Source organism: Battus philenor, unplaced genomic scaffold (assembly GCF_028537555.1).
Source record: "Battus philenor isolate CCGP_79_NKW_IND1 unplaced genomic scaffold, ilBatPhil1.0.hap1 SCAF_13, whole genome shotgun sequence".
NCBI lineage: Eukaryota > Metazoa > Arthropoda > Insecta > Lepidoptera > Papilionidae > Battus > Battus philenor.
In genome coordinates this window covers 3,237,264-3,254,317 of record NW_027181675.1, presented here as the reverse complement: position 1 = coordinate 3,254,317, position 17,054 = coordinate 3,237,264, and the positions used below count along the sequence as shown (strand labels likewise).

At 34.1% G+C, this 17,054-nt stretch overlaps 2 protein-coding genes and 1 non-coding gene across 3 annotated transcripts; all 3 read right to left on the bottom strand.

Annotated features, from left to right (window-relative positions):
• Window positions 1-436: 436 nt before the first annotated feature.
• LOC137933629 (U1 spliceosomal RNA) lies at window positions 437-600 on the bottom strand. The gene has a single exon (XR_011109132.1). It is a non-coding gene; the product is annotated as a U1 spliceosomal RNA (small nuclear RNA).
• A 324-nt stretch (window positions 601-924) lies between these two features.
• On the bottom strand, window positions 925-4,144 carry LOC137933576 (uncharacterized). The gene is made up of 4 exons (XM_068777576.1): window positions 4,084-4,144; window positions 3,207-3,302; window positions 2,261-2,400; window positions 925-1,127 (listed from the first exon to the last, which is right to left on the bottom strand). The coding sequence occupies exons 1-4, from the start codon at window positions 4,135-4,137 to the stop codon at window positions 932-934; spliced, it is 486 nt and encodes a 161-aa protein (XP_068633677.1). The 5' UTR covers window positions 4,138-4,144; the 3' UTR covers window positions 925-931.
• Window positions 4,145-6,851: 2,707 nt separating this feature from the next.
• LOC137933555 (uncharacterized) lies at window positions 6,852-13,256 on the bottom strand. Its single transcript, XM_068777517.1, has 7 exons — window positions 13,087-13,256; window positions 11,451-11,636; window positions 10,777-10,872; window positions 8,968-9,173; window positions 8,755-8,889; window positions 7,846-8,056; window positions 6,852-6,940 (listed from the first exon to the last, which is right to left on the bottom strand). The coding sequence occupies exons 1-7, from the start codon at window positions 13,120-13,122 to the stop codon at window positions 6,863-6,865; spliced, it is 948 nt and encodes a 315-aa protein (XP_068633618.1). The 5' UTR covers window positions 13,123-13,256; the 3' UTR covers window positions 6,852-6,862.
• Window positions 13,257-17,054: the final 3,798 nt, after the last annotated feature.

Genomic DNA, 17,054 nt, shown 5'->3' with positions numbered 1-17,054 from the left:
CTTTTTAAAATGCGTAGACAGGAAATATATTTTAAAAACGATGTAATTATTGTATTTTATTAAAATACTAAATGAAATCGCTAAAAGATAAACATTGAAGAACATGATTCAAACCAGAATTCATAATGTATAACTTTAATAATAAATTTCTATTTACTTCTAGGAATATTTTGATACGTCATGGTACCGCTGATGTAATTAAACTGAAATATCATTATAACAATATTTTAAAAGTAATGCATTACTTTTTCTAACATTAAAATACAATTTTGTAATATTTAATAAATATGGATTCATCAAAACGTCAATTACGTATAGTTTATAAAATGAATCGTTTTATGTTCGAACAAAATTTGATTGACATATTTTGCTTATTTTTAAACTTGTCAGTTGAATAATCGACATTGCATAATAATTAGGTTAATCGTAAGGATAAAAGGACCGCGCAGTACGCAAGTCCCACTACCAAAAATTACACGTACGACGTATCCCAATTTGAGATAGTCACAGACTAGCTACACCCAACCGCAGTGCAATGGTTGGAGCCGGCCCGGGGCAACCGCCTTCGTGATCACGGTACACCCTACGCAAGGTTAGTATGCAGCCGCTGTCATTGTCCCGCTTTATATACTTATTTGTGTAAATTTCAATAGCATGATCTAATTTTGTCCCTAGTGACATCTATTGTTCAACTATAATAATAGAATAAGGTTGCTAGATAGAAAAAAAAAACATTATAACATAAAGCTAATAATACACTATATATTTTTAAAAAACTTATAAATCAATTGTGACGATCAATTTTAATGTTTTACAGATTTTAAAATTTTGATTTCCCTTGTTAAATTCATTGTATTTTTTTTATTTTTAGTAATAAATAAAATAACTAAAACATTTTAGTAAAATAATATATTGATAGTTTTAATAAATTTTAAATTGATTTTGGATATCTTCTTTTCTTTGGCGGTTCTTTTATAATTATTTTCGAATCGCTGACAGCACGGCGTAATGTCAGAGTTCGTTCTTGGAGTGACAAGTTCGTGAATGATTGTAAAGTAGAAAATGGCCGGTTTAAGTAATATCCGTAGGGACCCATTTCTCGCCGTTGCCAAGGGCTTGTTGTAATCCTTGAAAAAAAAAAAGGTATTTATTATCTATACGTTCATTGTTTTTTTAATGTATTCGCAAAGTCAAAGCAGCATATTTCATACAGCCAAGATTTAAACTTGTATTGTCTTGTTAATTTTTATTACAAATTAAATTATTTTTGCAATAAATTCATCAAAATTGTTAACTATAAATAATATCTAATGTTATTACATTTCTCTTTGGGTCATAATTTAATTTAAAATAACTTAATAATTCCCTAAATTGAGTTTAAATACTGACCTGAAATTATTATTATTAAATGAATGTAAAAAAACAATGGAAAGATTTTTAGTTTTGTACAGTTCATAAATAAAATAATTAAAAATATTGTAATTATTTAGATCTTTAACTATAAAGAATTATTTAGAATAATACTGATACAAGTTCATCTTAAAGGAATATTATAATTTTTGTTAAATTTCGAACATAGCATTATAATATTTGAATTTAATTTTATACTGCATTTTACTTTACTTGAAACAAGAATTAAAATTAAGTGTCAATAATGTGGTATTATACGTTACTAATAAATTATTCTGAATATAGCTAAAATACGATACATTCTGCACTATTCAGGTGATTTATTATTGCTTTAAAAATTTTAAAAGGGTTACACCCTTTTTAAAAATCAACGGCTTTAGATATTATTGAAAACGTAATGATGATATAGTAAGAAATAGTGCTTTCTGATTTCGAATTTAGTTCATATTAAAATTGATTATTATTATCTGCTCTTGCAGACTATACTGCCAGAAGTTATTGGCCGCATTCCAATTAAGTTTTAGTGATAATACAGGTGATTACAAATAGGTGTTTTTACCTTTTTGCTGACAAATGATCTGTACATTTATTTTTTTGTAGTTTTTACTCGTATAACCAATCAGACCTGTATTATTATTTAATCTAGACCACATATATATCCTAATTTAGAGCCAGTATGTCATACGCAACACATAGCGACGATTTTGACTTTAATATATTATTTCAAATTCTATCTAAAATAACTTATTCCTACATAACGCTATTTTATATACGTTTATATATATTATATTAAATAAACATAAACACCCGAGTTGTAACATTGATGTAACTGTAATTAAAAATAATTTACCATATCATAAGAGGTGGAGCTGAAGGCCTCGGTCTGGTGTACATGTAGACCGCCAAAGGTGTTGCCCCGCACAACCAAATGACCCATTGTTGCATTATACCGATGCTTGCCAATTTGTCTTCATCTAACAATACTTCGCCCTGTTACATTGTAATGTTATTTAAATAGTAATTATTGATATTTAATTGAGTATTAGTAAAGCATTTACAATATATAGCAATTTTTTTTAATAATTTAAGCAACTAAAGAAAATTTTTAAAATTAAGATACCATTTGAATCTCTTCTCATTAAAAATTTAAAATAGCGAATATGTTTAATTTCTTTTTTTTTATATACAGCTTTCGACAAGCAATATAGTCGTTTTGCAACGTTGCCGAGCCTATTATGATAGGCCTTCTATATAGATTTCTAAAAGGATTAGTTGAAAGTTCTCCATATCCAGCGTGGTCCGTCGACTTTTACCAGGTCGTCTGTCAACTTTCGAGGTTTTACGTTGTACGCTAAACTTGCAGATCTATGGTCTTCACTTCAGAACCTTAAGGCTCCAGCGGTCATCTGTTGTGCGCATAATGTGGCTTCTCCCTGCTACTTCAATTAGTTAATCCAATCTTCGTCGTTACAACCCTTTGACGGCAATTACAAGGCATAAACGGCCTCAAAAGATCTATATAAGGGGGATTCACCATAAACGCCACACTTGACAGGCGGGTTGGTGATCACTGTGTTGTATTATAGTACGCAGTGAGCAGTGGAAATCCTATATAATTAATGCCTATAGATAGACAGAAGACTGTATCCCCGGAATCTAAACTGCACAGGGAAGTCTCACACCTCTACTGCCGTGCTATCACTGCTCATTCGCAAATCTGCTAGATTATATTTGTTACTTTCGTTTATCTATACCTAAAATATTTTTTACAACGTTGAAAATGAAGTATATCTTACATCCTCGTCGTAATACTCGATGAACATTTTGATGAGGCTCACCAAGACGTGCCAGAAGTGCAGGCTGTACATTACCATCCAGACGAACAGGAGGTGCTGTAAAATAATATTCATAAATAACCTTCGCATATTTACAGTAATTACATGTGTACTTTATACCATATTTTTGGAGAAGATTTGAATATTGTGCGTAATATTTAATATTCACTACAAGGCGTCCGGTAGCAGAATTCGAATTTCAAAATTCAAATTCTTCTGTAACCGTTAGACGGGGGAAGTGCAGCGCTAACGTCGTTATTAGTGCCAACAAATCGTGTGCAGCTGCGAGTCGACAGTTTTGTTTCCGGTGTAATATTCGACGGTTGGGTCATGTTCCACGTGAAGGTCTTATTCGTGCTGGGTGTGGAGGTCGAGGAGGCACAATCCATTAGAAAAGACGTTATTTAGTCTATCATTATTAGAAAAGTGTTTGAAATTTATTACCCTATATAATCCATTCAATAAGATACTAGATGAAAGCCGCTTACTCATGAGGACCTATTGAAAATCTATTGGGGAGTCTTATGTCCAGCAGTGGGGGACCTGCCGAAATGACGATGATGATACATTCTGTCTTAAATCGTTAATAGTTATATTTCTTAATTTTGTTCGCCAATTACAAGATTTGGTTACTAATATCGCTTGAAACTTGTTTCATTAGAAATATGGTTGTGGCATGTCCGGAAGACGTCTGGCTAAAATCATGATGATGAAGTTCGATGAATCAGCGCGGAATGTAAAATTTCATCAGTTGGAGTTCCTTAACAGTAGTTTTCGAAACTACGTTAACTGTCTTTACACTTATTTCTTCAGTTATATTGTTGTATCATAAACTCACTTGTAAAATTTGTTCCCATACTGCGACTCGTCTAAACACAAATCTACGGAACATGGAAACGAGTAGTCGATGCGCGAACGCGGAAGCTCCGAGCGCCCACAGCATGGTGGGGATCGTGGACACATAATTGTCGCCGCATTTCGCCCATTCTACTAGCTGGAATTTAAAAAAAAATCTATTCACGCTTTGTTTAATCTATAACTATATAGCTTTTGCCAGAAAGGCGAGCTAATTTCAATATCTGATCGCTACAAATATTATGCAATATTTAATCAGGCGTTACCTAACACAGAGTGTGTTTGGCATTAATCGGTGTGACATGGCTCCTGAGGATGCCCCGTGGAGGGGTGAAGCACGTGTTGAGTAATTTGGTGGTGGCGGTTGTGTGATTCGCATTGTTTGCCGCATACGCATTTATCAGCGGGCTGGCGAGCGGTGCATTTCGTTGCACGGCTGCCGCTGCATATGCGGAAATGGCTCGATATTGGTCCTTTTCTTACTTAATGTTATGCAACTTCCACTTCATATTGAAGCCTATAACAGTAGGACCTGGTTCCAATAAGTTGACGTGGTAATAGGATATACATACGATGAGTCTTTAGAAGTTGCAAACGAAATATTTAGTGGAAAATTGATACTGCGTCGATTGAACGTTCCATGCCTTTCGCGGAGCCTAAATCTCAAACCACAGGATTTTTTTTCTTGCGGTACCTTCAAAAACGGCTTTTACGCCAATAAACCGACGACCGTTGTCCAGCTCAAAAATAAAGCAAATAAATATCAACTACCATAATAGTTACATAATTGCAAACTGAAAAGTAAATAAGACAAAGCAACATATCGGTAGCATAAGTTGGTTGGTGGTTAAAAAACCCAATCAGTAATGAGGATATCCGTAAATAAACGAAATTAACCGCCATAGCCCAGCGAATTGGTAAGTTGAATTTGCAGCTGAAGTAACAATGGTCGGCAATCATAACGAAGGACGTCCACCCACTTGGTGAACGGTCTTGTTAAGGTAGTTTGAAGTAACTGGATACAGGCAGCTTCCTACTGGTTTAATTATAAATCAGGGAGAGGGGCTAGATCGATTTCCTACGACTTCAATATTCTCAAGCTCTTCAAATCTCATGCAAATGCCAACGTATACTTAAAACTCACCTCGTAACTTTCAACAGTCAAGAAGCTCCATAAATGTCTCCACATCCCAGAAATTCGAATGACGTTGTATCATAAAACTATTTGTTCATTTGTGACCTCTCACGGCGTGTGGTAACTCATAATTTTGATTCGCATGGTGACATGCTTCCGAATTAAACTGCCTCAATTGACGGGTTCTGTTAAAATGACATGATAGTGACTAATTATTTTTTAAATTTTGCATTATTATTGTACTTGGGAATTTGACTTAGAGCCGCGATACTACTATAGAAGTCATGAATATATTCCTACTATATCATTCTCTCTACAGACAGACATGCTTTCTAGACATTTGTACAAGTATTTCTTATTTATTACTATCCTTGTCGAAAATTTAGTGTTTAAACAATAAATGACAAAAATTAATTTTCTCATTTTTCTGCCACATTTTACAATCGTGCGAGCAAATTTTACACATTAAGTTATTTATATGGAAGAATATTAACCTTATTTTTATTGAGGAGTAAGTTTTGCCTTTGTGATAAAGTGTGGACACTAATTAAACAAGTTGTTTAATTGCTACCATACCAAAAGCTACATACAGTCTCCCAATTATCCCGCGATTTCCAATCGACTGTACATTTGAAGCGAAAAGGCACAATCCTTTTGTTCATGCGTATCTGTCAAGAAAGCCATCGCAACAGATAACGCACTTCGAGTAACGTCACCACATCAGGACACCACGTTAACAATCCTCGTCAAAACGAGCTCTTGATACGTCACTTGTTCAAACCCTTTATTATTTCCGCAGGTTTATAATAGACGTGTGTTATTAGCAATAATAGCATTTTGAAAATACATTTCGTATGGAAAAGCCTGCAGTGTTTAGATAGAATAGAGAACCATCTCCATTCCAAGTACTAAGTACATTAGAGAAGACGGTGTAAGTATAAATTATACTTTCTAACTGCTAAGCTGTTTTGGCCATGACTTCCCCGAGTGCCAAATGGAAATATCAAGTGTAGGCTTTCCTTATGTGAAAATTTGGGATCTTTACATTCTATGAATGAATATAACACATTATGTATATCATTATGTACTGAGACCGCCGGCGACCTTCATGGCACTTAAAGGCAACAGAGTACTCGGTGTGCCATGAGGTCGCCGGCGGGTCACGTTTTTGTAACACGGAAAACACGATAGGTTTTCAAAGCCAGCTTTGATATATGAATAAATTGTGAATTCAATATAAAGAAAGGTTTCTATATACATATTCTAATGTAAATTTTATATAAAAAGTGAGGCCGCCCGCGGTCTCATTGGCACCCATGGTAACTGCTTCTAAAACAGGCTGCAAATCGTATACCATCCCGTGATCCAGTTGCTAGGTGCCTAATGAAGCTAATAATTACCGGAGGGTCGGAAAAAAATATTCCTTAGATGTACAGATGAAAAATTGTGAGGTAGCCGGCGGCCCTCACGGCACCTTTTGTTGGGATCGTGAGGTAGCCGGCGGCCCTCACGGCACCTATTGTTGGGTATCGTGAGGTAGCCGGCGGTCCTCGTGGCACTTAAAAGGTTAAAAACAGAAATAAATATATGCAAATAAGTTTATTTATTTTCACTGTAAATATTTTTATTAACGTATCAAGTCCTGAACGGTTGCATCTTCGAATGGGTGTGTTTGCTTGCTATTCATACAGGAACATCTGGTGGCCTGGAATACAAGATAAAATATAATTATACTATAGTGTAATCTACAATGCGATCCAAAAACATTTCGTTTAGTCTTTCTATTTATTACGCACTATGGTATCGAGACAGAATTTTAAAACAGGCCTTAGACAGAAAATCGATATTTTTTATTCAATATACAAGCATTTTGATTTTAAAAGCACTGAACATAGAGACTGACTATTGTTACTTTAAACGTATATTGTGATAGTAGTGTCTTATTTATTTAAGGGATAGTTTTGCGATGTCGATACAACGTTTGTGCTACAGTAAATAGCTGTTCTTGTAAAAATTGCTTCTCTTTGAGAAAAGTTCCATGAAGTAGATATCACTTTGATTATTATTTTTATTGACTCTGTGTTTGGCACTAATCGGTGCAACATAACTCCTGAAGATGCTCCGTGGAGGGGTGAAACACGTGTTGAGTGATTTAATAGTGGTATTTGTGTAATTCGCATTGTTTGCCGCATGCGCATTTATCAGCGGTCTGGCGGGCGACGCACTTCGTTGCACGACTACGACTACATGTGCGGAAGTGGGTAAATATTGGTCCTTTTCTTAAGTAGATATTAGACGGTACATAGTTGATACAAATACAAAAAAATATCGATGTGTATCAAAGAACAATAAAGTTAGCTCTATAAATTATAATCAGCTTGTTATATAATTTTGATGCATTTGTCATGCGAGTAGGTAATAATAGACTTAACTAGACATCAATTGAGATATAATTCATCCTCATTTGAATATAGAATTTTTAATTTGAATTTTTATATTTTACTGGGGAACAATGGAAGATTTAATATGACTAAGGTTAATACAAAAATTATTTACTTTTATTTTCATTAAACGCAACTAATTAAAAAAGATACAGTTTTTTGTACTTACACTTATAAAGTTCTTCAGTTTCTCAATTGCTTCGGCGGTGGTGTCGCCGGTTTTGACCAGGAAGCTGACGGTGTGGTGAGCAGGCTTTTTGCGGACGAGGTCGGTGTCGCTGGCTCGCCCGCCCCCGACGGTGCGGGACTGACTCGTGATCCGGTTGGCGAGCTCCCTGATGTCCACCGAGGACGCCGGCCTCCTCGACAGCATGCTGTCACTCTAGGAAGCAACAGAATTCCTAAAGCTACGATTAGCGGATTATTTATGTTAATATTAAAAGTCTGGTAAGGACCCATCTAACAGATCCGATTCAAAAGGACATCTCAGCGTAACTACTAACATATACGAGCAGTGGTACGCGAGCGGTAGAGTATTGAGACTTGCGATCACGGGTGGCTGGTCCAATTTCCGTAATAAAATATTATATAATTCACACTTCGTGCATTAATTATATAGGATTGCTACTGCTCACAAACAGGACTCCAGAGGATGGGCAGCAGCGTTTTCTACATACCATAATACTTCACTACCATCGCCAACCCGCCTGCCGAGCGATGCGATTATTGTATATCCCTATATAGATATCATTGGAGCAGGGCCATTCCTTGTAGTGGGTGTCTATGGTTCTATGATTGGTCATTAGGAATATTAGTCCGTAGTTAATAAGTGACACACTTTCTCGAAGAGCGGCGTTATGTAGAGTGCGAGTGTTTTCTTTATTGAAATAAATAAATAATTCCAACGTAACACTTCGCCTATTATTTACACCCTATAACTATAGTAGTAAATAATGATGTAGATTGATTGTTAATATAACATAAGTGTTAAGTTGTTGACATATTTATAAATAAAATAAAATATATACAAATCATAATAGTCATATAAATAGGTTAGTAACGTAAACGTTATAATTACGTTTGTGCTACTGCACTAGGCTGTGGCGGTAGCTCATGGCCGCGGATACGTTCTTGCACGGCTGCTACGACGTTCTGAAACTTCTTTATTGTCTTGTTCACGCCCATCGCTGCGCGCTCCTGTATTTCTTCTTGCCTGATGTGAAATAACCATAAATATTCATGTATTCACAGTAAAAAAAATTAAATAGCTAAAAAATTCTTTCATACAAACCACTGCTCCAAATAAGGCAAGTTGAACCTCTGCGAATAGTTCTTCCTCACGTAATCCGCGTAACAAAGTGAGAGGAACCAGCAAATGGTGATGTGGATCTGAGGTTGCTGCTGGCGCAGAAAGCGAGTCAGGGGGCCCAGGGGAACTAGCTCCACCTCCCCGCCGAGTAGACCCACCGTAGTCATCTCCAGTAAGACGCTGGGACTCTACATAAGTAAGTATATAACGCCTATAGAAATTCAGTTTCACAACTTTGCTAAATGTAAATGTTAGTAATTTTCGAAGGTACGTGAGTGGCAGACGGCGGAGGCAGACAAAAGTAGAGCAATATGATAAAGTTCCACTATAGATCTTAGATCATGGTTGCATAGACTTATTACGACTAGGGGCCACTCGGGCAAATCATGAACTGATGGCGGGCCGGCCGCCAGAAGTATAGGTAATTAAAGACAATAAAGAATTGATAATAATTCGTATTCAACATTTTTCCATTGTACGAGAGTATTATTTTTGCTGTCGGCGGGCCACCAGTATTCGACCGGCGGGTCGCGGTTTATGCATTCATGTCTTAGATCTTCCGTTTCTTAGTTTTAAACCTAAAATAAATGTATATCATTAAATAAATCTTCATTATAAAGATTGAAATGTGTATAACTTGGTTTGTTGATTCATTTGCATAATTAACATTATAAAACATTTGAAAAATAAATTTTTAATTTAATTTAAAAGTGAAACTGTTCAGTTTAGTTTTTTCTCAACAAATCAACATTCTAATCCGGTGGTATCTTACTACATATAGTGTTAGTATGATCTACGATTCAAGAGCGCATGTACATAAGCCGATCTCCCTGTCTTACCACTCAACGCATCCGGTAAAGTGTCTAGCACTTTCGCGCACTATATATAAATATTATCTATAGGACAGACTTCACTATACGAGTTATAATTGTCACTTTGCGTAAGGCCTTTAGTTTGGCAACACAACAGGCCATCTATAAAGTTTAAAATCATAAGAACTCTTGACTAGGGAAACTTTAAAGATATTTACAGCTTATAAATGTCTATCAGATAGTTTATTTTATAATTTATTAGATAATCAAAGAAACTAACTATACTGCACGGACCGGTGTCATTTAATATTTCCATGTAATTTTCTTCACTCGATTTCTATAACTTACTAATAATATTATATTACAGAAGACAATAAAAAATAATCAATCAATAAATAAGTAAAAGACTATATTATAATTTTAAAGAATTACGTTATAATTATAGATAGTTATATTTATTTACTTCTGTGGCTACTCTCGTGCCCACTTAACATTTAACGTTCCCGAACGCAAAACTAAACGTCACTGAAGTGACTTCTGCGCCCGCTACTTTAAAACACCCGACCCGCATTGTAAATATCGAGCTGTTCGATTTTATTGTGGATTTATTCAACATTCGCTACGTGTAACATTATACAAGACATAATCTACTATCCTAGTTTCATTTCACCGAAGCGGGAGACCGGGGATATCCCCGTTATTCTTACGTAAGACAACTAACCTTATATTATTGGCAGTGTTAGCCATGCGGTTAAGGATTATGACATAGGATCGTCGCTTTAATTGGCCGCAGGTGTGCCCTTTAAGTTTGCTTAAATATAAATGGCGTACTGTAATATAAACGGTGAATGAAATCTTTGTAATGTAAAAAAAGGCATTTCCTTTGATTCAAAATACGTAAGATGTCACATATACCATTTGTACTAGATACGGAATTATCCTCACTATAGGAACATAAGGCTAACAACAGAGTACTTACATCTCTAATTAAAGTGTCCAAATAGTACAGGAAAAACCGCATGGAACACACCCAGAGGTGGACCATTAACGCCAGCATGCCTAGCATCATCGTTGACTAGAAAAAAACATTTTGGTATCATTAAATTTAAATATTAATTATGATCATTACTCAGATATTTTTAATATATTAAATAATTTGGGAAACATGGTGTCATGGTTCACAAACTATTTCGAAGCAAGAAAGAGAAATCATATTCAAAATGGAATTTCTTTAAAAAAATCTCTATTTTTTCCGATTGACACAAAATATTTGCCAATTAAAAAAAAATAGTGTATCCAGAATGATTTCCAGAATGATCTGTAAAGAAAATATTTGTTTAAAAGTATAATAATGATACTACATACTTAAACATTACTCATTCTTATAACAAGTTGCTATACGTAACACATCTCAAACGGTATCTTAAAAGTTTAGCATAAGTACATGTTTTAATACGGCTCGATTTCTAGATTTTAATAAAAAATAAAAAATACATTTTTCAGTGCAGTCTCTTTATACAGTTTGACTGGAAATAGGCGTAAATGTTTTTGTTGGCATGTGAGAGAATACATTCACCTCTTTAAAGTTTTTATACCTATAAGTAAAGATGTATACTGAATCTATTTACTTTGATATCATTTTTGCATACTTACTATCAACGTATTCTCGAGTAGTGTGGACTGCACCTGAACGCCGCCAGTGTGGATGGTCGCCCGAAGCTCGTTGTAGAGGAACAGGGCCGCGGCGCTGGCGAACACCGCCGTGGGGCCCATCCCCCAGGCCTCGCCGTTGCAGCTCAGCCACTTCGCCAACGTGTGCGCTTGGCGTGCGGACAGATCCTGCTGAGAGACTCGCTCATCAACGCATATCATTAGCAATCACACGAGGATTACTACTGCCATCATCACTGCAAGACACAGGTCATACCCAAGATAGCCACAATGATCGCTGGCTTTGATTCTTTTGCGGATCTTCTTTATCCAGATATCATTTTACAAAAGTACAAATTAAAATTTTATTTTAAATTCAGTAGTAATACTTAAATGTTTGTTGATTCCGTACGTCACTTTCGTTGTAATGTTCTAAAATGTCTGCCTAATTAATTTCGTTCCATCTCCTATTGTATTATCAGTTTTTTACCTTTATTATATTTACTGGATATTGTATTGTACTGTTCAATTTGTTCTAAATTAGTGTGAGATTTATCTTATTATAACAACATTGCAGAATTAACCGGCTTACTAGTTATATATTATGATCATGTGATTTACTTTATAACAGGTAATACTAACTTTAAACAACGCTTTTTCGTTGACCATTTTGAGGCATCGTCAATTACACGACATTAGCTATATATAAAAACGTTTCTCAACTCATTCGTGAACTTATTTTTCTGCTTGACGATAGAAGTCAACTAAGTTGTTGTATAGATTGAGTTCCTTGCGAAAGACACCAATACATATCAGTCCACGATTGGGCATAGGTCTCCGCCTTAAATTTCCAATAGAACCGGAAGCGGCATTCATCATGCGTTTTCCGACGCCTTTAACATGGTTGTTCTACGTGGACATCTTAGACTGAGCTTGCTGATCCATGTTCTCTACTCCAGAACAGAACAGAAAAGAAGAGTGGTCGTTTGTTCTGCACGTTACGTAACCTACCCATTATCACTTCAACTACTAATCAATAGTAGTGAACTGTATGGTTTTGTACCAGCAGCGATGTAATAGACGATAGAGCGCTATTTATAACGGAAACTAACATACTTGCTCACATATGGAGTAGCTTGAAGCAGACAACACGCCTGACTGTCGTTGCCTCGGACTCTCCGCGAACCGACACCCGCACGCAATCCATTGACGTCGAAACATTTCTTTCTATTGCCGAAAGTCGAGTAAAAATTCAATGCGAATGCCATTCCAAATATTTTTTCTTTGGTAAATACTATAAAGCCGTTGGCATTTACACAGCTTCACTTGGGTTTAAACTGGCATTCGCTTAGTCTTATTTACAGGAAACTCGAAAGTTCTTTCACGTACGAGTTAAATCATGTTTTGTTGATGGAATGAGAGGTCGTTGGACGCTTCAGCTAAATTGGTAATTATTATGAGATTGCTGATAGCACTTACGAAGCTAATACTTTGAAAAGAATTAGCGCCGAAAGAATCGGAAGAAACTTTAGCAATGATTCATACGTTACTTTCGTAGCAGCAGAAAATCGACCAGGTAGGTGTGATTATAAAAAAGCCTATTGGAAATATTAGTGAATGCAGGTTTGCAAATACTCACGTAAAGTGTATAACAGCTTACAGACGGGGCCCCCATGCTTTCGCCTGTGGCAAGTCTCTTGTCCAACTCTCTCCAACCGGTACATTTTCTTTAGAGGACAACGCGCATTGCGGTACACAAGGAATTTTGTTTTGTTTTATCTTTTGCTGGTTTTTTGTTAGCGGTTTTCTTGTCAAATGTTATTCATGATTGAACTGGAAGGCTATGACTTTTGTGTGACGTTTATGTATGATATGTCTATATATATTGTTCAGGATATGTTTGATTAAGTTTTTTCTTCTTCTGTGAAGTACATTGATATGCGGTGGCCTTTATGTCAAACTTTTCACCGAAATTTAAATATCGAGTTCATTTGGACTGTCCCAAAAATTCTTTATAATTTGTTAACGATTTCTTAATAATTGTTCTAAACAGTTTATAAATGATTTTTGTAAAAGTTGTCACAAAGAAATTCCGCCTGAATGTGTACGCTAGGCTTTTGTAACCTCTTAGCTTTCAACTGAATAACGTTATCACAACAGAGCTCAATTTAATTGTAGTTTCTATCAAATTAGAATCTCCTTCCATTGTCGTGAGAACATATATATAGGTGTTAATTAATATTATTACTATCAATAAATTATTATTTAATTTCTCACTATAAATGATTCTTATAATGGAATGTTTGCGCATGCTTGCGTCTCTTTAGCTGCTTTTCTTACAAGATTCGAGTTAAAATATTGGACTATAATTCGTTTAGCAAGTAGGTTGTTAACCTTTTTGGACTAAGGCCTCTCTACAAAAAGAAATCGAATGCATCTGTGGCTGCATAAAGTGACACCATTACAAAAAAAAAGAAAAAGTGCTTCTGTCATTCGTATTTAACTTACTCTTGACAGCAAAGAAAACTGTCAAAGCGCTGTCGAAGATATTGAGAAGCTACCGAAGCTCTAGCTCTGCTCCCCTCGTTACTACCACCACGTAAAAGCAGCCTGTACCACTCACGATAGGATACATATGACAAAAAGATTATAAATTATCTATGTATTATTATTTTATATAACTGTACAAAATTTAAAAGTTTACTTTTGAATTTGTTTAAAAAAAGCTTTCATAAAACATCGCAGGAAGTTGTCGGATTCGGCAGTGTAAGACCGGTCATCGTAGCAATGTGGATGTCAAACCGCTGACATGACGATGATCTAAAAAGAAAGGAATAACTTTTGACGTTATGTTAAATCTTTATTATAGTTATTCTTCTAATATGTTCAAAGAAATTACCAGTTTTATAATAATAAATGAAATACAAAAAAAAATGTATAATTGTTTGTGTAATGAAGTGCTTTTCGTTCGTTATTAATCTGTTCCAGTGACGTCATGTTGACAGTTGAGATTGAAGCGTCCTTCACGCGCGTCGGTGTCATTACTGTCAGCGTTCAATATCGATTTCGATTTGAATCGTTAAAATAACATTTTGTACATAGTAATAAAATGGTAAGTCTTGTAATTAGGTTGTATAATTCCGATATAAAAAAATGGTTACAATGTATTTGATTTTGTCGTAAGTAAAAAAATGTATAAATATATAACCTATATTATATATGAATCAACTTAAGGTATTTATTTTTATTTATTAAAAAAAGACGAGATAATCGAGTTAAGTTCAGCATTGGACTGAAACTCAGTCTAGCCCATGCTCAGATAAGTTTAGTACGACGCTCATTATATTGGTTTTGATGCCTTTCAAACTCCAACTATCATTAATGAAAACATAATAATATATAGCTTTTATACATAGATTGTATAGATGGCGATGTAATAAAGACCTATATAAATGTAATTTGTATAATTTTATTTTGTAAATCTAAAGCAGGGCTAAGCAACCTTTTTAATCAATAGGCCAGTTTAAATTTTAAAAAAATTTGGCGGATCGTACATGAAATTACACTTACAGGTCATAAAACTTTACTTATAATAAGCATTAGATTTGAAAAACACAAAATAAAAAGTAAAGGTTTCATATACATATTTTAATGCAAAATGAAAACGAACAAACAAAAAACAGAAAACCGAATTTATTTGAAAATTTTCATAAGAATTTTGGCAATGAGTTGGAAATTTTTTATATACAAGCCGATCAATATAAGCTGGATTTGCTGAAAAAGTCTTGATCGGTGGTCATTTTTAATTAATTTCATGGCTGAAAATAATCGTTCGCAAACTTACGTACCTACGAACAATGACGTCATTAGCTTTTTATTTTTCGTCAAAAGCGGAAAATCCTCAGGGCTCACTTAACATTTATACAAATTTTCGGTGTTTATTGAGTAAAGTATATTTTTTAATAGATTTACTGAGTCGATGTTTAATAAGAGAGATTTATTTTTAAGTATTAATGTTTCCTTTTTATAAATGTGGAAAGTGAAACACATTATTCTGCTAGAGAACAGAGAACAATTGTATTTCGTTATTTAAGTTGTATACTTTGTTTAGCATTGCACCTCTATAAACTGTTTTTTGGTTTAAGAACCACGTCGCCATATTAAGTTTCTAGATCTTTCAGGAATTCTTTGAATTCATGGCGGTTTAACGTGCGCAACTTTTAAAAATTATCTAGTTTAATTATGGGAAATAAAATGGTAGGTAAAATTAATTACATAACAATATATTGACGGGAGAAAGTAGATAAAATAAATTCAATTTTGGAAATGTTAGACAGGCCGCATAACATATATAATGTATGTGTATAACGAGCAGCAAGCGACTCGCGGACCGCGTGTTTATCAAAGAATATATTTTATTACAGATTTATCCTAACAAGAGTTTAAAAGTGTTTAAAATAAAAACAACAACTTCGTCATCAAATGTCTAGAGAGACGTGTGATGGCTGACACAGGGCTCTGCTAGACATTTGTATGTTTATTCTACACTCAGCACACTTCTATGGGATACATGTTTTTCTGCAACAACAACAACTTAGTCTAACAAACAACCGTGACGTACAGTCAACAAAAAAATAAGATGGATATATGAACGTTTTTCATTTTTTTTTTATAAAAACATTTATATCCACTAACACAACATATAATATACGTGTATATATGCATCAAACGTTTGTTCTACAATGATTTTAACAATACATTTCTAGAGTTTAATATTTCACTTAAGAATTTAAATATATAGGTACGATTATTAACGAGATATATAAGTATAATATATATGTTTTAATCAGTTGTACCAATAATATAAATAGATATACGAAAGCATTTTAGATAGGCATGTAAGATTTTTCGTTACAATAGCATGCTATTTTGAGTTACTTACTCATATGTACTTCAAGTGCTTTCGATGTTATTAAAATGTATAATTTATAAAGATACTATATTATATGAATATTGCTTATACTAATCACAAAAAGATGTCTACGTTGATTACAATGTTATTATTTGTTAAAAAGTATATTATTGCTACATTTACTACTATTTGGTTATTTATTTAAACATCTAAAAAAGTTTAATAAATTATCTCTATGTATTCGTAACATGCACGTGTTTAATATTTCTGTATTCATTGCCCTCGAATACAGAAATATTTTATTTTTAAATACGTAATTAATTTATAGTTTTCTAAGTAAGCGTAAAATTTTATTATAGTCTGCTCAGCATTTTTACTCATATTTACAATATAACTGCTACATTATGTAATATTTACAATACAATAATTTAAATCAATGGAATATCACATAATGGAATAACTACAGATAATATATAGACATGTCTTAGTCAAAGAAAAATATTTAAAAAATTAATAAAATAATTAACATTTGTATAATATGAATCACTTATATTATAAGGTTATTTATATAAGAATAACCTCTGCTTAAATCTAATTTTATAAAGATAGACTCTACATAGAAACCCGCCCGTTTCTTATATTTGTTAGGTTATGTTTTATGCAAGCAATTATACAATACAGTGATTACTGATTAA

Bases quoted from the DNA above. Each gene is read 5' to 3' on its own strand.
- LOC137933576 (XM_068777576.1), bottom strand. From the start codon at position 4,137: ATGTTCCGTAGATTTGTGTTTAGACGAGTCGCAGTATGGGAACAAATT. The intron at 3,303-4,083 runs GTGAGTTTATGA...ATTATTTTACAG, and splicing joins TATGGGAACAAATTTTACAA to CACCTCCTGTTCGTCTGGAT. The intron at 1,128-2,260 runs GTAAATTATTTT...TTTTTTTTCAAG, and splicing joins GCTCCACCTCTTATGATATG to GATTACAACAAGCCCTTGGC.
- LOC137933555 (XM_068777517.1), bottom strand. From the start codon at position 13,122: ATGGGGGCCCCGTCTGTAAGCTGTTATACACTTTAC. The intron at 9,174-10,776 runs GTAAGTACTCTG...TTACTTATGTAG, and splicing joins TGGACACTTTAATTAGAGAT to AGTCCCAGCGTCTTACTGGA. The intron at 8,890-8,967 runs GTTTGTATGAAA...ATTTCACATCAG, and splicing joins TTGCCTTATTTGGAGCAGTG to GCAAGAAGAAATACAGGAGC.